Source organism: Propithecus coquereli, unplaced genomic scaffold, assembly GCF_000956105.1.
Source record: "Propithecus coquereli isolate 6110/MARCELLA unplaced genomic scaffold, Pcoq_1.0 Scaffold39, whole genome shotgun sequence".
NCBI lineage: Eukaryota > Metazoa > Chordata > Mammalia > Primates > Indriidae > Propithecus > Propithecus coquereli.
The window spans coordinates 4,142,570-4,170,264 of NW_012149618.1; the positions used below are offsets into that span (position 1 = coordinate 4,142,570).

A 27,695-nucleotide genomic window follows, 5' to 3' on the forward strand; every position below is an offset into this window, starting at 1 on the left:
TTCAAAGCTAAAAATAGTATCCAATGTTAGGCTCACTCTCTGCGCTTCCCTTCTCTCTCGGGTCTTGACTCCTCAAGTTTTTGCTGCCTTTGTGACTATCAACAGATATGCATACATGCACGGAGAATGTGGGAATGCATAATAAAATGTCTGTGGTAGAAAAAATATAAGATTTTGTAACAGTTGCAGGAAAGATGTGGAGAGCCAATTGTTGTCTTGAAAAACAGCCTCTTTTGAGCCCCATTAAAACCTTTTAAATCTAGATTCAGCAGATAGCTCTCAACCTAGCTTCAACTCTCTAAACAAAAATTTTAACTTTCGCTGCTATAAAATTATACTAATAATGATATCTATCTCCCTGGATTGTTTTGATAATAAAACAAAAGCCCTTTTCATCACTATTAATATATTTTAACATATGCTTTGCACAGGCACTGGGTTAGCTTTTCTGCTTATTTTATTCAACTGTTAAAACTTTATAGAGTGCCAAGTATATTAGCTGTCATAAAACTCTTTTTTACAAAACTACTTAAAGAAAAGGTCCAGCCAGGTGTGGTGGCTCATGCCTGTAATCCTAGCACTTTGGGAAGTTGAGGCAGGATGATTGCTTGAGGCCAGCAGTTTGGAGGTTACAATGAGCTATGATCGCACCACTGCACTCTAGCCTGGGTAATAGAGTAAGACCCTATCTCTTAAAAAATAAAAAAATCCAAAAGCTTTCTTTGAGGAGTAACTTTTTTAATTCTCCCAGGCTTGAAGGCTGGAGAACTACAGGATGTACTGAGTGAGACATTTCTCAAAGATCAGGGGAGATTAGGTAGCTAGCAGCTATGTTCTTCTACCTGTGAAGGTCCTGGAAAAGCCCAGGGAGGAGTTGCAGCAGCAGCACCCAGCCTAGTAACCCAGGTAGATCCCAGGCTCCCACGTGGGAGCCCCGAGGCTAAAGTCTGTTGCTAATCACCAGAGATGCCATCTTCCCATTTCACCTTGATAACTTCTTTTGGTGCCAGTCTAGATCAGAGGTCATTTGGCAAACTACGATCTGTGGGCCAAATCTACTCTGCTGCCCAATTTGGTATGACTCATGAGCTAAGAATGGTTTTTGCATTTTTAGATTCTTTTTTTTTTTTTTTGGGTGGGGTAGGATGTGAGTGTCCTGATGTTCTGGCACCATTTGTTGACAAGACTATCTTTTCTCTATCGTATTGCCTTTGCCCCTTTGTCAAAGATCAGCTGACTATATTTGTGTGGGTCTATTTCTGGGCTTTCTATTCTGTTCTGTTAATCTAATGTTCTTTTGCTAATACCGCACTGTCTTAATTGTTGTACCTTTTATAGTAAATCTTGAAGTTGGGTAGTATCAGTCCTCCAACTTTGTTCTTCAATATCGTGTTGGCTATTCTGAGTCTCTTGCCTCTTCATGTAAACTTTAGTATCAGTTTGTTGATACCTTTGAAGGTTTCTACATATTTTAATGGTTGGGGAAAAAAAGCAAAAAGAGTTTCATAATGCATGAAAATTATATGGAATTCAAATCTCAGTCTCCCTAAATTTAATTTGTTTACGTATTATCTGTGGCTGCTTTCACACTCTAGCAGCAGAGTTGAGTAGTTGTGACAGAGACCATATGGTCTGAAAAACCTAAAATATTAACTATCTGGCCCTTTTTAGAAAAAGTTTGCCAGCCCTGGTCTAGATTGTTGGGCAAGTAGCTTACTTAGCTTATTGGTTATACACGTGGCCCATGGAGCCAGATTAACCAGGCTGCCCATTTTCAAATGCTGCCATCACCATCAGCTAGCTGTGGCACCTTTAAAAGATGCCACTTAACCTTTCTGGGCCTCAGTTTCCTATCTGTAAAGTGGGTATGAGGGTATTATTTCATAGAGTTGTTGTGAGGATTAAATGAATTATTTCATGTAAGAGCTTAGAACAATGCCCAGAACATAGAAGCTGTATGTAAGTGTTGGCTACCATTTATATTTTTATCATGGCTTAGAAAGAATATCACCAAAATAGTCTCAAATCTCTGCCTGCTGACTCCTCTCTTTCACTATTCCCAGAGTGATGATCATCTTAAAATACACCTTAACATCAGCTCTTCAAAGACTGGCCACGGCTCCCTGTTGCTCACAGACCAGCCTGGCATTTGTGGCTCCCCCGCCCAGCTGCTGGGTGCCTGTGCAACCTCATCTACCCTGTCCCCCTTCCCTGCCCTCCAGCTGTAAACCTTGTGCTGCTGCTTTTTCTGGCGCACCGTGCTGTCCACACCTTCCCAATCATGTGGCACTCTCTGCCCAGAAAGCTTCCTTCTGGAAATTACAAAAGGGATGAGGTCTGGAGGCGGGTTACAGCTGTCATTCTGTGCACAAGCTTTCAATCAGTGCCTGATCTCACAGCAGGCATGAAATAGAAATGTACTGTTACTCCTCAAGACACTCTAGATAAACTGTTTTCAGGGTCAAAAAGTAAAGCTGGGGTAGAAAAGAAATCAAGCCCCACCTGCAAGTCAGGCTTCCCTTTGGTGCTGTCTGATGTCGTTTTCTGGGTTCTGGCATGGGATGCTCTTCCAAGGAGGGTATGCCCTGGGCAGAGACTGAGTGGAGAGAAGTCAGAGGAGGCAAGGGACCTAGATCTCTGATTAAGTATCAGTATCATAAGCATGCCCTGTAGCTGTTGAAATAAGTATCGAAATTAATGTAACAACATGAAAATGCTCACGGTACATCAAGGGAAGCTTGCAGGAAACAAAATAGCATGCGTTGATCACAGCTGAATGAGAAGTATGCCTGATCATGGTCACAAGAATGTGAACAAATGAAATCACTTTTGATTGTCAGTAGTGGCATTGTGGGTGACTTTTTTTCCTTTTTTTAAATTTAGAGTGCTGTTAATTTTTAAATACTATTTGTGTAGTTAAAAAGCGTGTCATGTGAAAACTCATCAACTTGTACACTTAAAATGAGTTGTATAATTTACATACGATAAATTCTTTTTTGGAAGAAGTTTGTTTTTTTTAAATTTCAAAATTTTACAGGGGTACAAATGTTTAGGTTACATATATTGTCAATTATACTTTTTTAAAAAAGTAAAACAATGTAAATATTTTTAAAGACTGGCCCAAAGTAAGCTGGGACAAGGAAAGCGTCTTTGCCGCATCCCTCCCTGCCTTCCTCCTTTGCCTCACACGCAGCAAGACCCCCTTGACACTGCCCTGTCTAGGTACTCAGTGCAGTTGTGGCTGCCGGGAATCCCTTCTCCTAAGAAGGGATTCAGCCCTTCTCCTAAGATTGCCTCATCCTTCTGACTATTCTGGAATGTCCTGTGCCTTCCCTGCTTTGTTCTAGATCCCCAAACAACAACAATTTGTCCAACATTACCTTTTGAGGGTTCTGCCCTTTGCCAAGGAACCAATAAAGCGATCCGTGGTGATACGCCTGCGCGTAAGATAGCGCGATTGCTGACCTGCTCCCAGATGACACTGGCTTTTCAACCTGGGGATTCTGCCCCAGCAGGCTGCATTAACAGAATCGCAGTGTCCCAAGCAATGGAAGTCATAGTTGGAAAATGAAATCTGGGCTTTCCTAACACAAGGGATGTTTACTGAGCTGGCACATAGATAATAGGGCTGGGAGGAAGGGTATGAAAGCAATGAATTTGGGTGGGAGTTCATTCCAGCTGAATAACCTGAACTATTTTTGCTTTCTTTTAGAGACCACCCAGATCCATGGCTCTCTTGGAAAAAATACATTGGAAGGACAGCCAGGGCCAGAGGTAAGGACTTTGCCCTGGTGGGAGGTGTGTGTGTGGAGGGGAGAGGGGGGATCTCCCTTGAGTGGGTAAATCCAAGTTTTGAGGCAAGTTGGCGGCCCCTCCCTGAGGCCTTGAGGGAATGGGCTGGGTGAGCTGCTGCTTCCAGGGACAGCGGAGCTTGCCCGGCAGAGTGTAACCACATCTCCTGGAATTTGGGGCTCGTTGTCCCTGCAGACTGAGCGGGTGGTTCCCAGAAGTGTCCAGAAAGGGTTATAAATGGGCTCGCTATCTCTGTGAACCTTAAAGCAGATGCTGTGAGTTATCTGAAGGAATCTGGGTAGGGTCTTCCCAGAACATCCACAAGATAAGAGTTGAGAGTAAATGCTGTATCTCTTACTGTAATCAGTAATTTAAGAGAAATTGTGTCGTCTTGTGCTCGCAAGAGGTGGTCAGGCCCCTCATTCACTGCACATTTTTCCCTGTTGGAGAATTTTCCCTTCTACTCTCAGTTTTGGGGAAAAAATATACAAATTCCCTTTCCCAAGGCTTCCGTCTTGTTCACAGAAGCAGAAGCTGCTCTGGACTCTGAGGAGGCCCAAGTGGTCTTGAGGTCCTGAGGACCTCTCAGCTCTCAACAGACTCCCGGGCTCAGGACTCTGGTCTGGTGGGGACGCGAGAGTCTCCTGGTCTCAAGTTACCCAGTTTTTACCAGCAAACAAAAGTAATAATTGTCCATAGTCATACACTTGCTTTTGTGTAAGTAATCAAATCAAAAGAGGGAAAGTAGGTAAGGCAAATAAATATAGCATAGAATTGATTTTTTTCCTCTTTTTTTAGTCTAGGTATACTGTGTCTCTTTTTTTTATTGTGGTAAAATGTACATAAGTGACATTTTAACCGTGTTTGAGTGTATGATACAATGGCGTTAAGTACAGTCACGTTGCTGTGCAACCGCCACCACTATCCATTTCCAGAACTTTTCCTCACCACGAGAATTGATTTTTATGCTTCATCATCTGTCCACCCTCTCCACCCCTCTGTACTGATACATCCTTACGTGCCACCTGCTAAAGTCATTGCCAATGGACAAATGTCCCCTTTTACTAGGTGAACCAGGTATGGGGTTAGGAGAACATGACTATGGACAATTGTTGCTTCTGGATTTCGAGCCTAGATAGGACAAGTATAGGATCGTTTCTACACCAGGTGTTTGGGACTTGCAATATTTCCATACAAGACAGTTGCTGTTTCTAATGTTTGGTTTCCGTTGCAGACCCTGAAGAATTTGCCATTCCTGTGCAACCCGAAGGAGTTAGGATTCGATGTGCCGTCCCAGTCGGGTATGTGACCCTGTCAGGTTTTAGTCTGAAATGTTGGTTCTTGGTGTGCTCAGGGCCGAAGAATGACCAGACCCAGCAAAGTAAGACAAGCATGAAAATGAGGTTTATTGAGGAGGGAAAGATATGATTACAGGGCAAGAGCAAGATCTAGGTTTACAGAGCATGATACGTACGCCACAGATGACGACCGGACCCATTGTCACAGCAGGAAAAGATTTTGGTTATGGTCTGAGACTTGTTTTATAGTGTCCGGATTGGGACCTCCATAGTGGCTCAGACGTCACCATGGAACCAGATTACTGGACAGTTGGGAGTTGCGTTACTAGGCATGTGGGTTGTTCTAGGTCAATTTCTGGACTCCATTGTTTGGCCCGTGGGCTAGAGAGTCCTCTGCATTCTTTTGCAGGTGGCACTAAGTTATTTATGATTGGCAGATTTGTAGGGTATTTCCTCCTCCCCCAGGTATGGAGAGGATTTGGGTGGGGCAATTGCACCAAGGCAAAGCGCCCACTTTCGTCCCTTGGAGACCTGGAATCCCTCACTATCTATCTATCTACCTAACAACCCCAGCCATGAGCAAGAAAAGCCCAGCATCTCTCTGATCTGGCCAGCAGAGGCTCCAGCCTTACTCCTCTTTGTATCTGTTGACCATTTAAATCCCCCCTCTCCCTCATCCTCAGTCCCTCACACCACCCCTATTTCCCCTTCAGTCACTTCTATGGAGGGACGTAGCCTGACACACCACTCAGGGATAAAACCAGCAAGGCTCCACAGTGGCTCACCTGCATGAGGGCAATGGCTTGATCTTGCTTCCCTGTGGTGGATGGTGTCATGGGAGCTGTGGGTTGGAGCCTGGTCACTCATGTGGCCAGGCTCCCCATTCCTATAATGTAACCACAATGGCAGCTCTAGACATTTTTCCCTCTAGTGCGCTAGGTTTGTCTAACAACCTGCATGCTATGACTCCTTCTGGTCTCCTTCCCTGGCTTTATCATATTGAGTGGCTTCATGACAGACTGTGTTTGCACCATCCTGACTTGATCTGGGTTTCCAGTTAAGCATGTTATTCTTACTATTCTGTTATATAAGGACTTCAGGTCAAAAAATAAATTGTACTTTTTAGGAAATGGCTTCTTCAGGAGGTTTATGTTTAAATGCCCCCAAAACATGATCAGGGAGTATGGTCAGTGGTTTCTAGGGAGACTTAATTTCTAAAAATGCTGGTGACCCAAGTGGCTCAAGGAGACTTCCACGTGTATCATTTGCACACAGCTTGCATCTGGTGTTTATGTGCACGCACAGGCTATGAGGGCTATTGTCTGGCAATCCTCAAGCTAAAGTGATCCTTTTGGTTCCCAGGGGGTTTTAATTTTAATTTGTTGCCCTCTTTCTTATATTAACAGTAGCCCAGAAATGCAGGGCCATGAGATAGAGGGATGTGAGAGGCAAAAAGAGAGCCAGGGGAGAGGGAAAATGAGGTGACCTTCCACGGGACACCTGTTTGGAGAGCCCAAGTCCAGTTAACAGTGTGGCCTCCAGAGAGGAGTGAGCCTCTTTTGAGTGGGATTTCTAGGGCTCCCAGTGAGTGCATGGTCTGCGTGCAGTTGTCCACTCCCTCGGCCAACATGCTTGACCTAGCAGCTGTCCAAGGGCTGGGGGATGTGGGTCTGCCCCTCCCATGTGGCATTCTTGGCCTACATTTCTGGGAACATAGATCTGATCTTCCTACATGGGCTCTTGTCTTCACAGTTCACTCTCTGAAGCCTTCTGATATTAAATTTGTGGCAGCCATTGGCAATCTGGAAGCTGTGAGTATTTAAAGCAGCTTGGGGTGGGAGACAGGGTTTGGTACTGGTGACTCTCTGAATGAGCTCCTAGTGACTAGGCACCATGTTTCATTTTGGGAGAGAACATTATATGAATGGAGAAATCCTAAAATCCAGGAGGTTGAATCTTTTTTCTTTTTTTTTTTTTATTAAATGAATGCCTCCTTTTATGTTGGGGTGAGGAAACTTTTGGAGTTTCTCATTAATAAATTAAATCTATTGATAAATTAAATGAAAGTTCACACAGGCTGGGCACGGTGGTTCACACCTGTAATCCCAGCACTTTGGGAGACCAAGGTGGGAGGATTGCTTGAGGCCAGGAGTTCAAGATCAGCCTAAACAACATAGTGAGACCCTGTCTCTACAAAAAAATGGAAAAAAAATTAGCAGGGCATGGTGTGCCTGTAGTCCCAGCTATTTTATTTGGGAGGCTGAGATGGCAGGATCACTTGAGCCCAAGAGTTTGAGGCTGCAGTGATGAGCTATGATCAGTTGACTATACTCCAGCCCAGGCAACAGAGTGAGACTGTCTCAAAAAAAAAAAAAAAAAAAATCACACAGAATTTTAAAAGTAATCCTTAAAACTTTCTGTTTATAAGATAAATTTCCTTACTTGCTTTGTAAGTTTGAAAAAAACAATATTAATAAACTTAAATTTTAGTTTTAATTGTGGTAAATACACACAACAATTTACCATCTTAGCCATTTTTAAGTGTATAGTTCATGAATGTTAAGTATTTTCACATTGTCATGCAACCAATCTCCAGAACATTTTCATCTTGCAAAACTGAAACTCTCTACCCATTAAATAACATCTCATTCTCCCCTTTCCCCAGTGCCTGGAAACCACCATTCTACTTTCTGCTTGTATGATTCTGGCTACCCTAGTGCCTCAAATAAGTGAAACCATATACTATTTGTCTTTTTGTGACTGGATTATTTTACTCAGCATAATGTCCTCAAGGTTCACCCATGCTGTAGTATGTGTCAGAATTCCCTTCCTCTTTAAGGATGAATAATATTCCGTTGTACATGCCACGTTTGTTTATTCACTCATCTGTCAGCGGACACTTGGCTTCTACTTTTTGGCTATTGCAAATAATGCTGCTATGAACATGGGTGTACAAATATCTGTTCAAGTCCCTGCTTGCATTTCTTTTGGCTATATACCCAGAAGTGGTATTGCTAGATCATACGGTAATTCTATTTTTAATTTTTTTGAGGACCTGCCATACTGTTTTCCACAGTGGCTGCACTATTTTACATTCCCACCAATAATGCACAAGGGTTCCAATTTCTCCACAGCCTTGCCAACACTTGTTTTCTGGGGTGTGTTTTGTTTGTTTTTTATAGTAGCCATCCTAATGGGTATAAAGTGGCATCTCATTGTGGTTTTGATTTGATTTCCCTTATGATTAATGATGCTGACCATCTTTTCATATGCTTGTTGAGAATAGATTCTAAGCAGTATATGGCCAAGTAAGGGAGAAAGAAAAGCAATAAAAAAGAAGAAAGAAAGGGATGAGCAGAGAAAGGAGGCACGTGGAGAGAGGAGTTGGAGAGCAGAGAAGGTCAGCACTTCCCCAGCAGCCCTTGCTCCCCTAGTCCCACCTGCCCCCACCTCCCATAGCAGAGCTCCGCAGGCAGCCCTGTTGCCCCTCAACCCCAGCAGCTGCAGGGGCAGCCAGACAGCACTTCCTTACCAGGTCTCTGCTCTGCCTCAGAGCCCTGCCGTGCCTCCCACACCTGAACCAGGACATTCTCCTCTCTCCCCCAGGGTCTCCCTCCCAGCTCCACTTCCCACCCATGTTTGCTTCCCAGCATCCTCCCCCCATCCCGGATGCAGCCTGCACCCCCTACAGCCTCAGCCCCTTCCCCTGGTTGCTGCAAGCCCTGACCCAATACTCCACACATGGTGCCGGCCAACCCAATGCCCCCAGGGACCCTGGGCCTGCCCCCCCCACCTTCTCTTCTCAAATAACCAACTGCCACCTCTCTGGGACTTGTCTGGGACACTCTGCCCAGACAGTGCTGGCCCTGCCATGTCTACAAATGCCACTCTGCTGGAACACTGGGTAAAGCTGTCCAGACCCACAGCCTTGTCCTTGATCGCAATTGTGATCGGCATATATGGGGGAGGTGGGTGCAGCAGGAAGAAGGGTGATGAGGTGCTGGTGTGTGTGTTCAGAGACTGAACCTTAGGAGACTGACCGTGGCCCAGAGAAAGCTGGCAGGCAGAGCTTCCCCACCTGCGTCCTCTTCTACCTGTGCTGGTGGTTTTAAAATGACATGCGTGACTATCTCTGTTGATGGGGGTGAGGAGGAGGGTTTCCAGTAGACAAAGGGATGAAACGGGAGATGGAAATAAGTGAGAAAAGATGTTCCGAGTCCTGGATAGCAGAGTGACTTTGCTAAGCCTGTGGGTCTGTGCACAGTGATATTTACACTCCGGAGCCTGGGATATGGGACACGTTCCCTGTGGACTCGGATTCTTCCACCTTGGGCAGGGAAACCTGCACCCAGAGTTAGATTTCTAAGGTTAAAACTCACAGTGACGTCCGCCCTTTGGTCCCATCTCTAAAAGAGTTCTCAGGTCCTTGAGTTAGTCAGTGCTGACAGCTCCTGCTGTCACTCAGGTCCCCCTTCGGGAACAGCTCAGCCAGGATCTCTGTCAGTACACTGACAGGCACCTTGACCTTCAGGATAAAACCTGAAAGCACGATTCCTGGCAGGCCATCTTCCTCCGTCTGTCCTGAGAGACACGTGGCCACCGTGAACTTAGCCAAGGTGTGTGTTTAAAAAAACAGATCAAGGAAAAATAATTGGAAGACAGTGAATTTAAAATGAAAAAGTCCACAATGCTGACACTTTTGCTTTGGGTTCCTGGAGCTTTCTGTAACCAAGGCCCAATCACTTATTGGGGACTATAAATAGCACTTGTTTAATTGCTATAGACCCATTTTTTCTCATAAAACTTTAAAAGTCAGTTGTATAAATGTTCGTAAAAGTTATTTTCAAATAGCACCTGTGATACATGTTCAATATAAGAAAAAAGGTTGTATACAGTATAAATAAGTCACCCCATTCACGTCTCTTATTTCTCTGCCTCCTCTCCCTCCCTCCCTCCCTCCCCCCCCCCTCTCTCTCTCCTCCTCCTCCTCCTCCTCCTCCTCCCCCCCAATATATAGCGATACATAGGGACACAGGAATATATAAAATCAAATATAATCGCACTGCAATATCCTATATGTGAATTGGGTTTTTTACTTAACTAAGTGTCATAGACATTTCCCATCCAGGGAGGTTATGATCCACTGTGTCAAATTCCCAGAGGGTAGAGCTGTGGCTTATTTAGCTTGGTGCCCCCAGGGTCATAGTATCTGCCATGAGGCAGGCACTGGGGTGCAGGGAGGAAATGGTTGGCAAAATGGAGAAGTAGGGGTTTGCTGGGTTTGCCTCAGACTTCCCTTTCTGTGACTCCCCCCGCCCCCACTCCTGGCCTGGTTCCTCTCGTTCCCTCCCCCGCTGCCACCTCCTCACCACCCCACCCCCAGTCAAGCTTATTCTGGGGAAAAGATCTGCTAACAGTCAACTAAATAAAAGAAGCAGTAAGTTGGGGTTCCTAAGTCATACTTTGTCGTTAATTGAATCGGTAGCCAGCATTGAAACCAGCAGACTTCGAATAAATATTTGCCTTTCCAGCTTCTCTTGAAAAATCGTGCTGGCATCCGTGGGCCCACGTTCGTCTGACATCCACCAGCTCAAGCCGGAGGGTGGCGCCCCCTTTGGTTGAGCACAGGCTGTGCGGTTGGCTGCAGCCCGGGGAGGCCTGCCTGCTCCCCTCCTTACCTAACCTATCTGGCATCTATTTTATAATCCCTGACTTGCATCTTCATGTGGTTTTTGTTTAACTTGTCACTTCCTCCTGGAAGATTTACCTTTCAAAGTTCCTGTTATTGAGGAACAAAGGATGTGCTGTCCCCAGTTAGAAGGATTTGACAGTCAGCCTGCCCTCCCTGGAGGGCTCCAGAGGTGCCCACAGGTGCACGGCGGGCTGGGCGCTTAGGATGGGGGCTCCTCACAGGAATCAGCAGTGGGCTGGAGTGGGCATGTGGGAAGAGCTGCCTGCCTGTCACCACCACATTGGGGATACTGTCTTCCAGGAATCTTGAGAGACAATTTGGTTCAGAAACCATGAAAATACTACCAATGAAAGCTAATATTTGGTGAGCATTTTCCATGTGCTACTATTCCAAGCATCGTTAGGAGCTTGCAAAGGACGTGGTTTTCAGGGGGGTTACCATGGTCTCACCTCCAGTCCTACACTTAGGGAACTTCTCCAACAGAGGGTGTCCTGTGTTGCCCAGCCTTCTGCTGGGGTGGGGATGAGAATCAGAAACTTGTTCATTCCAAAATGCTTATTCAACAAATATTTATGTTCTAGATCCAAGGAGTATAGTCAAGTATGAAACAGAAAAAAATTCCTGACCTCATGGCTCTCACATTCTAGTCAGGAGAAAAACAAAATAAATTCTGGATTTTGGAGGGTCACAATAAAACAGTCCTTTGTTTCTACATAGAAAGCTAATATGACCTTGTGAGACATTCAGGCCTAAGCTCCGAGGAAAACGACCACACACCTTCTATTGGGCTGAGGTCTGAGAAACACGTCGCTGAGCCAGCCGGACGGTTTTTCCCTCCCTACGATGCAAACATGGGTGGATTTGGCCCTTCTCTGGATCCCTGGTTCCCCGCTTGTGGGTGGGAGGGGGTGTTCTGACGGGCAGCTAGAAGTCTCATGAGGAGAGGTCCTGCCACCTTTCTTGTCTGGGTTGTTAACACTGAGTGTCTTTTCTAGTCGCTGGACCCAGAGTTGGTTGACCTGGAGAAGCAAAACTGGTAACTATCCTGCAATCATGGACGGAGAAGAAAGGAGCCTCAGAGAGGCTCTGATCTCATCTCCTTGCTTATCGATGGGGAAGACCGAATGCCGGCGATGTTAGGTGCCTTGCCTGAGCCTACCCTCGGAGCAGGTGGCAGAGCAGACACCAGAACCCAGCCTCCCAGTGCCTAGGAGTCCCCATGGCCCCTCAGGGGGGTGAGGAGGAGAAGTGGGAGAGGCCGAAAGATGGAGCTCTTGTTTCTCACCACCAGGCCGCCTTGCTCTGCTCTTGCAGAATGACACAGGGTTGGGCCAGGGCCTCCCTCATTCCACACTGGGGTCATTCCCTCCCAGCTGTGGGCCAGACTGGGGGCCGGGGGTGGGGAGGAAGGGAGGAGGGTCCAGAGGGAGCTGTTTGCCCCATTTGGGCTACTTTGGTGCCTCTGACTCCAGAAAGGGTAATTCCAGAACAGAGCAAGGCTGGGCCAAAGCTCCTTATGAAACAGACCACAGCCAAGGGGAGGCTGTGGCAGGTGACAAATGTAATCTGACACTCGCATGCTTGCTTCTGCTTGCAGGACTGAAAAAAGGCCACAGCAGGCGTGCATGGAAGTGATGACAGGTGAGTTCTGGTTTTCACAGCATAGTCCACATGGCCCACACCCCTCCCGACACAGCAGCATTCTCCTTAGTAAAGAGAATGGGCTCTGCTGGCCACTTCGTCACCAGAGCCGAGGAGAAAGGAGAAGGCATTCCAAGAGGACAGGCAAGGAAGGGCCAGGGTGCGAATAGTCACGTACGCTGAATGGAGACCGTGAGAAACGTATCCAAGGCAAAGAGAAGCCAGGAAGCACTGGCTTAAGATTAGGGGGCACAGGAGAGGGTTATGGGGCCAGCTGGGGTGACTGGGCCCGAGGCTCCTGCTCCCCTGGCCCCCAGGGCTGGACTTGTAGCACTTCATCTGGGAAAAATGTCTGTGGTTCACTGCCGCCATCCAAGGAGAGGACCCAGGCCTAACTTTTAGTCTATGTCATTTTGTATTATCTCCCTGACTTGTAAAATAAGTACATCAATTGGATTCAGGAAAATGCAGTGACAAAGAATAAGTCAGCTGCAACCCCACTATTCAGAGATAATTATTGTTAACATTTTGGCCATTTGATATACGAATGTGCTTATAAATATACTATCTGTAACTTTTTTTCCATTTAATAACAGAGGCAGCTTATGACTCTATGAAGTCACCTGAAACCCCTAAGTCCTTAGGCAGCTGAGCCAGCCTAGCAGGATGTTAGTCTCCCATGCTTGGTGCTCATGAATCAAGAACAGGGGAAACCACCTTGCACCTCATAATTAGAGCGAGAGGACAGCCCGTAGTGCACGTGCCCTGCTGAGCTGGAGTGACAAACAAGTGAGGTGGCTAGTGCCCTGGCAATCCAGCCAGTGGGTTCACACGAAGGGCCTGTGAATCATTAGGCTCCCTGGAAAGGACAGAGGTGAACAGGATACTGGCCCCGCCTGCAGAACTCGTGATCCAGCGGGGAAGGTTGAGCCCTCCGGGATCTGATTGACAGCTGAGGGGATATTGGTGGCCAAAGTGGTAATGCCACAGGTGGAAGCTCAGCAGGGTGGGCCGAGCCAGCAGGAGTGACTGGTCTTCCTGGGAGAATATGCTCTAGGGACACCCAGGTGGGATGGGGCTGACCTGGGCTCAGCCCACCTGTCCTTCACTCCCAGAATGTTAGTGCTCTCCGGGACCTCAGAGATCTCCAAATGTGTCCGTGGCCTTGCCCACCATGGCCATTTTGCAGAGGGGAAGACTGAGGGTCAGAAGGTACACAGACTTTCCCAAGGTTATATGTCAGTAAGTGGCAGAATCCCTGTGACCCCAGGCGTCCAACCCCATAGCCTGTACCCTTTGTTCTCTGCTGTCGGGGAACCCAGAGGGAGGCAGTGAGGACAGCCCAGGTACGCAGCAGGTGAGTAACAAAATGACTGACAAATTTACGTGAAAAGATCTAAGGTCGTGTTTGGTCACAAAGAAGCAATAGAATGCAAATACCTTTAATCTGGAAAGCAGTATCTTCCAGCCCTGTCTCCAGATATTTGTGTTCTGTCATCGCCCCTTACAGATTATCTTCACATGAGCGAGCGAGTGTCCCCATGCACACAAGCGTTCTGTCCCTGTAATCCTGAATGGGGCTCAGAACTTCCCGCTCTCTCACCACTGGTGGGAACGGGCTCCTCTGCTTAGAGTGAAGCTCCCCAGTCTGGCTTAAAGATGGGGAAAACCGAGTCGCACACAAATTAGGTGGCCGCCCAAGATCACAAAGTGACCAGTCTCCTGACTTCCAGGCCAGCTCTCCCGCTGCACTCTGGAGGCTGCCTGCATGGCCTCAGGAGCCCCTTTAAAGCTGCCCCCTGGATCCAGTGCCCAGGAAACCCCAGGCACTTCACGGGGGCAAGGAGAGAGAGGGACTGGGAATGGGTAGAGGCGTCTCACTCCCATGACACTCTCCCTGCTCTGCCCTCTCCTCTCTCGGAGCAAGACGCAACTGCTCCTGACAGCACTATTTTTAGCGGTCCGCTGCCTGTCAGCTCTGGGACATGTTCTCTGTGTGTTCCCTGGAGCTTTCCCGCCCTGCTGTCACTCTCAACTCTCAGGAGGAGGGAGGGGGCTGGAAGGCAGTCTGAGCCCCTGTCCCTGCATCACTTTCTCTAACGAGGCAGCAGCGCATAGCAATTAAATGCGTCCTAGAACTCTGGTTCAAATCCCGGGAACCTCAGTTAGCGGTGAGGCTTCAGGCAGCTGCCTCAGTCTCAATTTCCCCTTTACTGAATTAGGAATGATATTGCCACGGGTTTGTTACTGAGGACTAAGTGAGGTAACACATGAAAAGCGCTTAGCACTGGGCCCGGCCTAGCACTTGACAAATGTTTGTTTAGCTCCTTCCCTTCCAGAGGTCTGCTACAGGGTTGATCTCACAGCCCAAGACAGGGTGTGAGGGCCTTGCCTTGGGATAGGTGCAGCGACCCTGGCACCTCAACCCAGAGGGGGTCAGACTTCAGAGGTGACCACCAGCTGCGAAGGACAAAGCCTCAATCCAGGTCTCTCTTTAGTCCTTTCAGACATAATTGGACATTTCAGTCCTGCTGTCCTGATGCCCACATGTCCTCCCAGGGACAGGGTTACATCCCACGACGGTGCTGAGTGAGTTCCCTTTCTGTCTCTGTGGTTATGCCTTCCTGCCGGCCTTGGGCAAGTAGGCGGGAAGATCTGGGGGTGGCAAAGTCAAAGAGGCTTAAAAATAGAGGTCTGTATTAGGTCAAAGCCAAAATGCCTCTCCCATGCTGACTTCAGTCTGCCTGCTAGGCCTAATTTTAAAAAGCAGGTCAATGTCTGCCCTTCAGAAGCCAGGGGATGGGCCGGGCTCAGAGACTGGCACCTGGGCTGGGGCAAGGGGCAGGCTTCCAGCCCTCAACTGAATGACACTGACTGACTTTTCTCTCTGCTTCCGTTCCTCCGCACAGAGACTTGTGGATTCAGGCTCAAGAAATAGTGAGAAGCATGAAAGAGAACCCGGTAAGAATCCATCTGACTCTGGCTTGGTTGGGCTGCCCATGTTCACTGCAAAGCAATCAGACCAAAGAGATGACAGCCCCGGTGCCATTTTACCATGAATTCAGCAACTAACGTGGCCTGGGTTCTTCAAAAATGTCCTTTCCGTGGCGATTCTCTGGAGGTCGTTAAAGAAAAGGACTGATTCTTATGTTCAGAATGGTTTTCTGTGTGGTCCTGCTGAAAGTCAGCAGATGGACTAAATGCCATTTCACATAAGGAGGTGACAGAGAGCCTGGGGTCCGGGGTGAGATTGGTTTGAGTTTGAATTCTCCACCTATTAGCCATGTGATGTTGGGTAAGGCACTTAACCTCTCAAAGCCTTAGTTTTCCTGTTTATGAAATGGGATAATAAAAGAGCCTGCAGCATAGGGTTTGGAGTGGATTAAATGAGGTATTAGATTGCCTGGCACACAGTCTATACTCAATTCTGTAGCTGTCATTGTAGCAGTGATTGCTGTTATTAATAATTGCCATGTTAATTTTAGTTCTTAGGGTGGAGGCCTCTGTAACATGCATGTTGGGTGCCTTGTTATCCACTCTCCTAACAGTTCAGATACTCTTTAGTCAATAACCTATATAAGTTTGTAATAAACATCCTTTGATCTGTGTGTTGTCCTTATGGGCAAATATCAAAGCAAGGCAAGCATTGCTAGCAAGCTGGCTCTAATCAGGCACTGAGCCTGGACCACTAGAACCAGGGGAAGCAGTTGTCTCAGCCAGCTATGCATACGTTAAAGAATTCATGAGTTAAAGTGACAGTCACTCAAAGTCATACCAGCACAGTGACCAGTGCAAGAGCTACGCCATAAAGAGTTTGTTTCCCACTATTAACAGGAGAATTCCAGAATTTTTGAAATAATATGATTATTCTACAAAATAGCTGGGAGGTCCTGAATCCAACCCTGTAATATTCCAGATGAGGAAACTGAAGTTTCAAGAAGTCATGTGACTTGTTCAAGTCCACACAGCTAGTTAGAGGTCAAATCTAATGTGCCTAACTTACAGCCCAATGTTCCTCAACTATACCAAGCTGCCTCTTAAAAAACAAGTTTGTTTTTTGTTATATGAGTAATGCATGTATATTACAGAAAAACCACAAGATGCAGATAAAAAGAATATTAAAACTATCCTTAAACCTAATATGCAAGAAGGATTACTGTTATTAATAATTTGGTGTATATTTCCTTCCATATTTTTTCTAAGCACATACATCTGTATGTATTATAAAACAGAGATGTTACTGGATGTATATACTTTTTATAACATGCTTTTCCCAATATATTATTTCCTATGACAATAGTTACATTTTTCAGCATGATTTTATTAGCTACCTAGTGTTTCATCTCATAAGTGTCCTACAGTTTACACAGCAATTCCCTATTTTAGACATTTATGGTGTTTCCAGTTTTTCATTCTTATGAAAAGCCTTCATCATTGTAGCTAATTCTTTCATGGATCCTGTTTCTTTAAAATGCATTTTAGGAAACAGAATTATTGGATCAAAAAGTATGCCCTTTAATAAAAAATGTTTTCGATATATTTTGTCAAATTGCCTTCTAGAGCAGTTATTGCCACTTTAGACTCCTACCATATACTTCTTATTTTGAAAAAAATCTATAAGTGTGATTTTTAAGGGGGTGGGTGTAGGAAATTGAAAGACATGAAAAGAAAGTTGTTCTTTTGATTCAAGTTCTTACCACTATCTCCTTTTCTTGCTATTGCTCTTTTCTTCAGCAACTTGACTTTCAACTCGACTGGAAGCTCATCAATGTGTTCTTCAGTAACGCAAGCCAGTGTTACCTGTGTCCCTTTGCCCAACAGGTAAATCGCAGGGTGGGAGGCTGAGGGATTGCAAATGCTGGGGTTGGGAGAGTCAACTACACCTGCCTGATCCCCACCTGCCGTTCTATTTCAGAATCAGGGCAGGTGGGTGGGTGGGTGGATGGGATAGGTCCATGCTCAAGGAAACATATGCATGGACATGTGTTTTGTGGGTTTTTTCCTTCAACTTTTTATTGTGTTAAAATACATATATTATAAAAATTGACCATTTTAACCATCTTTTAGTGTGCAGTTCAGTGGTATTAAGTACATTCATCATGTTGTACATAATGTTGTGCATTCAAAACCGTCTCAGGGAACAGGTGTTCTTTACTTACCATGCCTCGTGTCTGGAAAAGAAAATTGAGGTGTAGATAAGCTGAGTCAACAGTCATTCTGCAACTGAGGAAAATTAGCTTCCTAGTTGGTTAAAAATTATTTTGCCTCTTTTAATTCTGAGTTCACGTAAGTGCTGAATTTCGGAAATAAAGCAGGATGCACACTGTCGTCACCCCCGGCCGTGAGCACTAGTTGTGATGAGAAGGCCGCTGTTTATCTGGGTACACTGTTGTGTCTTCCAGGCTCTTTGGCTTATCCTGGGAACAGGATCTAAGATGTGGGGCTTGGCCGGGTGCAGTGGCTCAGGCCTGTAATCCTAGCATTCTGGGAGGCCGAGGTGGGAGCATTGCTCGAGGTCAGGAGTTCGAGACCAGCCTGAGCAAGAATGAGACCCCGTCTCTACTAAAAATACAAAGAAATTAGCTAGACAACTAAAAATACATACAAAAAATTAGCCGGGCATGGTGGCTCATGCCTGTAGTCCCAGCTACTTGGGAGGCTGAGGCAGTAGGATTGCCTAAGCCCAGAAGTTTGCGGTTGTTCTGAGCTAGGCTGACGCCATAGCACTCTAGCCCGGGCAGCAGAGTGAGACTCTGTCTCAAAAAAAAAAAAAGATGTGGGGCTTCATTTATTATTTATGTAGGTGACTATTTATCACTTAAGTCGTTATTAAAGATTATCCAGATTAGGATGAGTTGAAAGTGTAAGAGGTGTCTTAGAAACCTAGGCTACAGTGACATAAATGGCACATGGATTCTTCTTCAAGAACCTGAAGTCTGGTTGCCACTAAGCTGGCCTTGCCATTTATGGGAGCCCAACTGCCTGCCCCATCCTCTCGGCCACCCTCCCAGGGCCTCTGCCAGGCACAGGCATGGGTAGAGTTTCTTGAGGGTATTGTTCTCCTCTTTTCTGTGCCCCTGTCCTACGACAGATACTCTTGCCTTTCTCCAAATGCTCCATGTTCCTGCTGATCCTGGCCCACCGTTGAAACTCCCCTTCCTTTAGTGATGGGCCCTGGGAGATGAATGCTTAGAAATCTGCCTTCAGGACTAGCTCTTGTTGACCGATACTGCAGAGCTCCTGGGTTTGTAGCACACAGATAATGAAGGTTTATTGTTTTAATTCGCCCTCTGTTTTCTCCAATGCCAAGTGAAATTTACGTACCCCATTTATTCTCTGCCCCACCCCCCTTTTTGGTCATTATATACACTAACATTAATACTTGAACATGTGTAACTGTCTTCCTAGATACAGCAATTTTTCAAGTTGTAGAGTAAAGCACAATAGTGGCTCAAAAAATCAGTTTAAAGGATTGCAAACAAAATTGTAAAAATAGAAATAGAGTAGAATAAACTAAAATATGCAAGTTCATTGCATGTATTAGTAGTAAGGTAAGTGTTGGTTCATGAGATTTTTGCTCCGTTTCTACTCGGAGAGTAATGTGAAATACATCTCATACTGTGAGACAAGGTCACAACAGTCTGAAGAGAAAAGTGCCTAGAGTCAACGTCTAAACATACGATTGCAGGTCCCCAGGTGTGTGTACACTTTGAATTTTAGTAGGCTCTGCCTAATTGCCCTCCAAAGTGGCCAAACTCATTTATATTCCCACCAGCGCCTGAGAGCACCTGTTCCCTATGACTTTTCCAACATTTGTTCTCAAACTTAATGATTTTTGTCAACATGTGAAATTTCCTCAAGATCTAGTCATGTCGATACATATGGGTTGAGTTTATTCACGCTTAGAAGCTCACAGTCTTAATTGGTTACAAACATAAGACAAAAGTAATCGTGCCTCGCTCCTAGTTTCTAAACAGCTGTCAACCAATAGCACCGTAAATTTAGCTCATTGTAGCGACACTTGCTAGCATCCACTCCAATTCTCTCTTTATTCCGTTTTATCTTCCATCTTGATTTTCCGTTCACACAAAGACCACCAAGGCCTTGGAGCCCAGAATAAATGCTGTCTCCATACCATTTCCCCCAGAAGTCCTTGTGGCTCCTAGGTCTGGCTTCCTGTGTCACCTGGGCCTGGAGGCTCCTCCCCCACGAAGCCCAGGGCCACCGCTCCCATTCTCATCTTCCTGGTAATGACTTGGGCCACGTCTCCCTCTTCCCATTAATCCTGGGGTATAGCTCAGCACCCTGATTTGAGAAGTTCTTACATGGCATCCTTATACTCCTCAAAGCACATCTCAGGTCTGGTCATCAAAATGTGCTCTGCAGAGTCCTGGGGCCACTGGAGGTGCCACTGAGGGCAAAGGCTGAGAAGGTGGGTGCCTGGCTGCCACTCACCTTCAGGGCAGCTCTGCCTTTACCTGTGTGGTGTCAAGGGCTTCCTGAAAGTTTGTATGTAAAAAAGGTGTTTTACCATTAAGAGGAAATATTAAACTGTCCTGCCCTACCTTAGCACCTGGAATTCTCTTCCCCTGAGGAGCCCTTTGGATTCCTTCAGTGCGGAATAGACGAGGGCCTGTGTCACTTGTTCTTTAGGGCTTTCTTAAGACCAAAGTCAGGGAGAGCAAAGTCAGGAACTATCGCCAGGCAGTGACAATGCCTCTTCAGGGCGTCTATGGCAGGCCCAGCTATGCTAAGGTAGGTACTTCAGAGGTAAATGGTAACCGAGCTCATAGCAGTGACATGAGGATGCTTTTAGGGTCTGGACACTTGTTTACTGCTCTGTAGTTAAAGTCTAGTTTTATTAACGAGTAAGATTTTTTAAAAAATCAGAAGGAAAAAATGAAAAAAAAACAAAAAACAAAAACTGATGACAGCAAGAAAACAGACACATTTACTCATTGAAAATGCCTTCGGAAGCAGGTGGCAGCCTTTTGGAGGGTGCACTGGCAGTGGGAGTCGAGAAACCTAGAAGTGTTCCTGTCTTTTGACTGAATAATCCTATTCCTTGGAGTAAGTGCCAAGGACATAATTTATTAGAAAGAGTTAAGGCTGGTCTCAGGCACATGTGTGATAACAGACATTCTTCTGAATCTGGGGCAAATGATAGAAATGTATAGTAAGTTCATTTGGAGAATTAAGCTTTTTCCTGACTTCGGGCTTAAGGAGGAGTTTATTATGTGTGACCTTATAGGCGAGGGACATTTTATAGGAGCATAATGTCTTCCCTTAAGAAACAGGGACAATTGGTGCCCTAAGCGACGTCTATTCCGTGCCAGGAGTGACCGGGTGGGCCCTGGTCCCCTCTGCGGCTGTGAGCAGGAGCCTTAACTAAGGATCCGCGCTCAGGGAAGCAGCAGCCAGGGCTTCCCCGGCCTCCCCAGGGACGATGAACGTCGCAAATGTGGTGCAGATGGGTGGTGAGGATGTTTCTAGAATTCTCAAGGCCCTTTGGGAGGGAAAGTGTGACGCTCAGGGAGAGACTCACTTAGAAGAAAACCAAACAGAAGGCTTTGTGGCTGGCTGTCACAACAGACCCAGCTAGCTGCACTGGCCTCCCCGCTGCCAGTCTCATACCAAAGCAGGGACCTAAGGTGGCGGGACAGGGACATTGAGTTTCCTCCTGCTGTGGGGGCAGCTGCCCTCCCTGCAATCCCAGCTGGTGATTGGCAGCTGTCTCCAGAGTCAGTGCCTGTGTGCCCCAGGAAACGGCTCCTTGGCCTGCCTTGTCTTCCTGTCTGAGCCGAGTCGCCTCGGGGGACAGTCAGTCTGCAGGCAGCTCAGGAGTTTGCCTTGTAAACTTTATTTTTCACATTGAAGAGGCAAATTAGGGTGGGTTTTTGAGGTGCTCTCATGTATTTTCATTACCTGCAGGAAGGGGAGGGGGTGTGCGTTGGGTGGGTAGGAGATGTGTTTAAATACTCAGGGGACAGGGCCCACTCACACTCTTTCTCTGGGAACCCTTCTCTTCGGGCAAATGTGGCAGGAAGAAGGCTGATGAAATGGACCACCTGGAAGTTCCAAGGCCACCTGGGGCCTTAAATCCAGAGTTAGTTGTGTTCCCCCTTCAGACCTGGTTTTCTTCAGGAAAAAAGCGGTTCCCTCTGCCATTGGGAACAAGTCTCCCAACCCTCAGTGTGAGCTGCAGAATCATGCCAGGCATTTCTTACCTCCCTCTAACCTTGAGATCGCCCTTTCTCGATACGGAACTTCTCACCTGGGGGGAGTTTTGTCTTTTCCCTGGTGGATGATGGGTTGGGGGAACCAGGGAATGGACAAACGAAACAGAAACAAAACCAGGAAGGAAGTTCTGGGAACTCCACATGTGTTTCTGGAAAGCCGGGCATAGACCGGGCCTGTGCTTATCGTATGCCTGTCATCTTGCCCAGCGGGGCGCAGGGCCCAGGCCTGTCGTGGGTCTGGGCATCCTTGCTTCATGGCCCTCCCTGCTGCCACTCGCACTCAGCACAGTTCTCCTCTCACAGAAAAGGCACGTGGTGGGCGTCATGGACGAGCTGACGGGGGTGCTGGACTACCTGCAGCAGGAGGTGAGGCCGTGGCTTCCCAGAGCGTGGGTGGGGCAGGTTCTGGTTTGCTCTCGAGTGGCCCCCACCAGGGTGGGGCATGACTCTCATGAGGGAGGTCAAGACCCTCAGGAAGGGGAAAGCCCGGGAGCACCCAGTCTCCTAACCCTGCGAAAGGAAAACACGGGTCAGGATAGAGCACTCCACTCTTGCAAAGGATGTTTCTAAGGGAGACTCAGTTTCTCACTGGGGACTCTGGCCCTGCTCTTCCCCGAGGCCACTCACTGACCGAGTCTGGGGCAATGATGGGCCAGAGCGGACTTCAGAACCGTCAAGACCCCTCTTTCTAGAGTGACTGTGATGATACTGCAGGTTCTCAGGACCTGAGGGGGCTGCTGGCTCTCACCGCCCGCTTCCCTGCCGGGGTGGCAGCTCTGCTGTCAGAGAGTCTCTGTAGGCCCGTTGGTACTGTGGCCCTGCTACCCTGTTGACACTGTGGGGGGAGGTGCCCTGCCCACCATGAGGGACGGTGAGACATGTTTCTGGGATGGCACAGCTGGTAGCTTTGGACCCCCAACAGGGCCTAGACCAGGGGTCCAGACAGCTCCTGGCAGCCAGGCACCTTGGCAAATGTCCACCGTCTTCTCTCTGTGTCCTCCTAGGTCCCCAAAGCATTTATAAACCTGGTGGATCTCTCCGAGGTGGCAAAGGTCTCTCACTGGCCACAGGGGACTCAGCTCAGGTAAAAAAGGGAATTGGAGCGGGACCTGCACCTGTTGTGTGGCTGCCACGTGCCAGGCCTGAGTTGGGCACCTCACGTGCCTCAATCCCGTGAGGGGGACCCAGAGAACCGAGGCCGAGGGGGTGAAGTGACTCGTGCGAGCTCACACGCAAGTGAGCGGCAGAGTCCGAGTATTGTTTTGGGGACGGAGTCAAGGAAAACACGTGGTCTGGTTGACGTAGTGCCAGAGGCCCTACCCCTGCCACCATGATCTGAGAGTTGGGTTTGGCAAAACATCTATGAACCAAGAAGTGTTACTTCTGGAAATTGGATAGAAAAACATGTAGCCTAAATGTAGTTTAACTTCACAGAACTTGATTCTGATACATTTCTGAAAATTTTCATAGACTTTAAATGTTTTGGAGCCAGATTCTAAGAATTCTGGCTTTGAACACAGAAAAGAAGTTGATGTGGAAAAAGTCAAGGCAAGGGCGGCTGGAGAAAGGAGGTGACAGGGAGGAGGGTGTCAGGGCAAGGAGGCTTCTGAGGAGGCAGCGAGACGAGGGGAGCATGGAGTTGGGGCAGTGGGGGGGGGAGGTGGCTCCCGGTGCTGGGAGCAACAAGGGAGGGGAAGACTCTCTTCACACCCATCCCTCAGGAAGGGCCACCGCCCCATTTTCCCCAGCACTTGCTTCCTCCCTTCTCCTGTACCCGCTAAGTCTCTGGCTTCTCCTTTCCCACTCTGTAAGTGACCCCCAGGCCCCACCAGCCCCCTTCTTCCTGCCAGAGGGAGCCTGGATGCCCCGTCCCCCCACTCCCTGCCATACTCTCTCACACACACTCAGCCTCCAGCTCCCTTATTCCCTGCGTGTTTTAACCCGCAGCCCCACAGCAGAGCCCTGCGGTTGCCCAGAGGAGACCTCCAAGCTGGCCAAGGTCCTAAAGCAGTGGTCCTACCAGGTGAGCCCACTCCAGGAGTCCATGCTGCTGGCCCGCGGGGGCTTGGGCAGTTGCGGAGGAGAACAGGGTTGGCAGGAACCATTAGTTGGGTTTGCTAAGGTAGGATTTGTATTTGGAGTTGTGTGGCACTCCTCTCACTCTGGAAGTGACAATATTTTTTGAGTGGTTAGTGGCACGTGCCTCTACAGAACTTAGGCCTCGAAGAGGACATGGGGCCCCAGCTACGTGCCGGGCTGGCTTGTCCTTCTTGAGCTTCCAGAGGATGCACTTCAGGTCTGTGTCTGGCATCACCTGATGCTGGGGCTGTAGGAGCAAATGGAGACTCCACTCGGCTCATCCAAGGGCCCTGAAGTGTGAGACAAGAGGGAGATTCCGAATGGCACTTACGTGAGAACAGGGCGAGACGGGCGATACTGACCAGCGGCTGCGGAGAACTTTCTGGTTGGAGTTGGGCAGCTCTGCTTGCTCACGCTCCTGGGTGTGCACCTCTCTGCTCCCTCCTTCAGGAAGCCTGGGAAAGCCTCCTGGCCTCCAGCACGTACGGCGAGCAGGAGTCCTTCACCGTGGTTTTCCAGCCTTTCTTCTATGAGACCACCCTGTCACCGCCCTTGGTGAGTGGGGCCTGCCTGGCCCAGCAAGGGTGCAGGTGGGGAGGAGGCCTGCGCCTCACGTCTGCCCCGCCCCCCTTGCCCCAGCCCGGTAGGCAGTCTCAGTGGGAGATGCTGCGATGTTGTCTTACACCGTGTCATGCGGTGTCCCCTCAGTTGCGCAGCACCATGAGGCAGGCTCCTAGAGGCGGGGCAGCCCAGAGGTGAAGGGCACGGACTTGGGCCAGACAGCTGTGGGATGGGCCAGCTGTGTGATCTTGGGCAAGTTGTGAACTCTCTGTGCCTCAGTTCCTCATCTGTAAAAGACTGTTCAGGAGCGTCTCCTCCCTCCAGGGAGGACGTGAGGATCGTGTGAGTCAATACACTGGAAGCAGCATCCAGCCCCTCTTAACTAGTGTGACCGTTCAGGAGAGGGTTTCTGGGACGCCAGCCCTCCTCCTACGTCCATCCCTCGAGGTGGGGAGTTTGAGTTGTCGCCTTCCCCAGGTCGCCGTGCAGGGGGCCACCCCAATGTTGTCGCCCTGTGGGTGGGTCTGTACTTGCCGACCAAGGGCTCTGGGCTTCTGAGGCCTCGGTGCTGTGTCTGGGAGCGGTGCCTCCCTCCAGGCTCCTGGCTCCAGCCTGTTTTTGTCCCTGTGCCACCTCCAGGCCTCAAGGGATGTTTAAAGTGATGGTTTAGAAGGAGGAGGAGGAACACTAGCTTTCCATCTCCTCCCTTCATCCTCCTGCTCAGACCACACCCGACTCGTTTCCCTGCCACCTGCTCCTTTGCCCCTTCGCCTGTTCTGTTCAGTTCACTTTCGGAGAGCCCTGCGATAAGTCGGGGCAGCCAGATGTTTGACCGGCTCCTGCAGGCCCTGGCCCCGAGCCCTGGCCCTAGACAGTGGCCCTATACGTGCCTGCCATTACTGAGGGAGGGAGGGGCTGAGGGAAAGGCCCGGATGGGTCAGGGCCACCCCAGCTCCCCTCCAGGGAGAGGTTCACAGTGTGCAGCAGGCCTGTCGGGTTCTTTGGGAGATAAGGGCTCTTCTCATCTGGTTCTCTTTCAGGAGGAGCCTCTGCTCCAGGACCCCACTGCACTCGCCTGGAGTCTCTGGAACAGGATGGTGAGTTGGGTGGGGCTGGGGACCTGGGGTGCTGCCAGGGAGGGAGGCAGGGTCACCACCACCACTGCACCCGCCGTGCCCACTGCTCTGAGGAGAGGGGCTGTAGGGCACCAGGAAGACTCCAGGATGATGGTTCTGGGCCACCAGGGATGCTTCTGACACCTGGTGACAGCCCAGCTCTGACCACCTGGGAGTTTACCCACTTCATCCGAGGGGCTGGGCTGTTTCCTCAGAGTCTGTGGAAGACGCCACTTTGAGTGGGGTTTTGGGGAATGGGCTCCCCTCGCCATTCCCGGACAACTTTCCTGCACCCTTCGGTGGCATTGTACGGTTTTAAAGGCCCAGGGTGGTGCCTGGGATGAGAACGGACCTCATTATGATGAAGACCTGGGTTCAGTCTTAATTCTGCCCCTCACAAGCCGTGTGCGCTCAGGGTCTCATCCCTTTCTGCGACCCCCGGCCTGGCCTGTCTAACGTGTAGCACAAGCCTGGCCAATACTGAGTACTCGACATGTGCTGGCCTCTTTACCGTAAACACGACAGGCTTCCCCAGATTCCAAGGCCCCCAGGGATATCTGGGATTAGTCAGTGGATGGGCTGTGACGTCAAGGCTTTGAGCCTTTCCAGGGCACCAGACAGACCTGATTTTGCCATTTATTTTTTCCCCATCCAAGCTGCCCTATTTTTAGAATTCTAGTGACAGAAATTTGTTTTTTTCTTCCTTGGATTAGAAAAACTTCTCTCCTCTCTCAACTGATGTGCTGTGTTGTGTATCGCCAGCAGCTGCATTTCGGCACACGTCAGCCAGCGAAGGAGAGTAGGGGGGGAGGAGGGACAGTCCCAACAGCCCTTATCGGGGAGACACTGTCCTTGAAAGAAAGCATTTGATTTCTTTGAACAGGGTCACTTGTTGATGGGCATGACCACTGGGTGGGACGTTCCCCCAGAAACGCACCTTGCTGCTGATCTCCCATGGGGGGCGGGGAAGGGGTTCTTGGCCCTTCCGGCGGGGTTGCCTTCCCACCCCCTTTTTTGGGGGAGAAGGGCTGATGATTCCGGCTCAGCCAAACCGCTCTCCTCCTCCTGCCGTGTCACCTCACTCCCAGCCAACAAAAGGGCACCTACCACAAGGCCTGCCCTGTGTGGGGTGCCAAGGAGGATCCCAGGAACACACCAAATGTGGTCTCTGTCCCTAGTGAGCTTCAGGTGTGGCTGGGGGTGGTCAAGCAGCTGACAGGGACAAGATAAACAGGGACTCGGCCAGCAGGGCTGGGCTGGGCACCAGAAGCAGTGGGGACAGTGAGGCCAGGAGAGCCCATGGAGAGGGGTTTAAGTTGGCTTTGTGGGACGTGTTGCTGGAGGTCAGGGAGGGCATGCCCAGGTAACAGGGCCTTTGTGAGCAAAGAGTATGGAGAAGAGAACGGGCCAGCTGCAGCAGCCAGGACCAGGAAAAGAGGCTGGCCCGATCAGAGAGGACACATGGGGGTGAGAAGGCCCAGGGAGTGGGGGAGGCCCAGGCAGAGAAGCTGGAGAGAGCAGATCCAGGGGAAGGGCTGGGCCTTTCTCCCTCTCTCCTTTCATCTTGCTGTCGTCCTTGGTGCTGGTGGCCGCAGTGACAATAACCACCTACTGAGCCCATGTCCCCGTGCATGCAGATAGGCCCTGCACACCTGCAGCTTCTCACAGCTACTGGAGGGGCAGGACAGGCAAATGCACAGAGGGGATAGAGGGTCTCACACTCAAGACCAACGGCCTGGGACACAGAAGGTGTCACTGGGCTCGGGGGAGGAGGTGGTGGCTTGCCTACTTGGGTAGTTACCCCATTTTCTCCAGGCCTACCCAACCGCCCACAAGTCCAGTTTCCCAGGACAAGCCCTCGAGGTTCCTATCGCCCAGGCCAGTGGGGATGGGGGAGGAGGAGAGAGCGGGGAAAGGGTTCTGCTAACCATGCCTGTTGCCTAGTTTCCTCACAAGCAAAATGCCTGACCACCCACAGCTCCCAGAGCAAGCACAGCTGCTGGAACACAGCAAAAGCTCCTGCAGACCTGAATTCATCCGTGAGAAACTAGGAATGTGGCAGGTTGGGGCAAAGGGCACCAGATGAGAGTCAGAAAACCTGGTTCTAGTCCCACTTTTGGTGGTTTCTTGAGTTACGTGGCACTTCTGGGCCTCCATTTTCTTTACCTACCAAAAGGGCCTAAGCAGAGGGCCTGTGAGAACACGGAGCGACTGGGCTCCTTCACAGCCTTGGGTTCACGCATTGTGTCCTCCTGGGGCGCAGGTGAGGGCAGGAGTC

The 27,695-nt window shown here is 48.9% G+C and overlaps 1 protein-coding gene across 1 annotated transcript in view; it reads left to right on the plus strand.

Annotated features, from left to right (window-relative positions):
- Positions 1-27,695, plus strand: part of PLB1 (phospholipase B1) — a 119,075-nt gene that overhangs the window by 12,585 nt on the left and 78,795 nt on the right. The window contains exons 2-14 of the mRNA XM_012652416.1: positions 3,713-3,774; positions 5,027-5,093; positions 6,843-6,901; positions 11,778-11,818; positions 12,380-12,423; positions 14,922-15,012; positions 15,333-15,384; positions 17,158-17,244; positions 21,966-22,028; positions 22,667-22,746; positions 23,610-23,685; positions 24,192-24,296; positions 25,343-25,399. Of these exons, the coding sequence (XP_012507870.1) occupies positions 3,713-3,774; positions 5,027-5,093; positions 6,843-6,901; positions 11,778-11,818; positions 12,380-12,423; positions 14,922-15,012; positions 15,333-15,384; positions 17,158-17,244; positions 21,966-22,028; positions 22,667-22,746; positions 23,610-23,685; positions 24,192-24,296; positions 25,343-25,399 (884 nt within the window). The remainder of the gene's footprint in view (positions 1-3,712; positions 3,775-5,026; positions 5,094-6,842; positions 6,902-11,777; positions 11,819-12,379; positions 12,424-14,921; positions 15,013-15,332; positions 15,385-17,157; positions 17,245-21,965; positions 22,029-22,666; positions 22,747-23,609; positions 23,686-24,191; positions 24,297-25,342; positions 25,400-27,695) is intronic.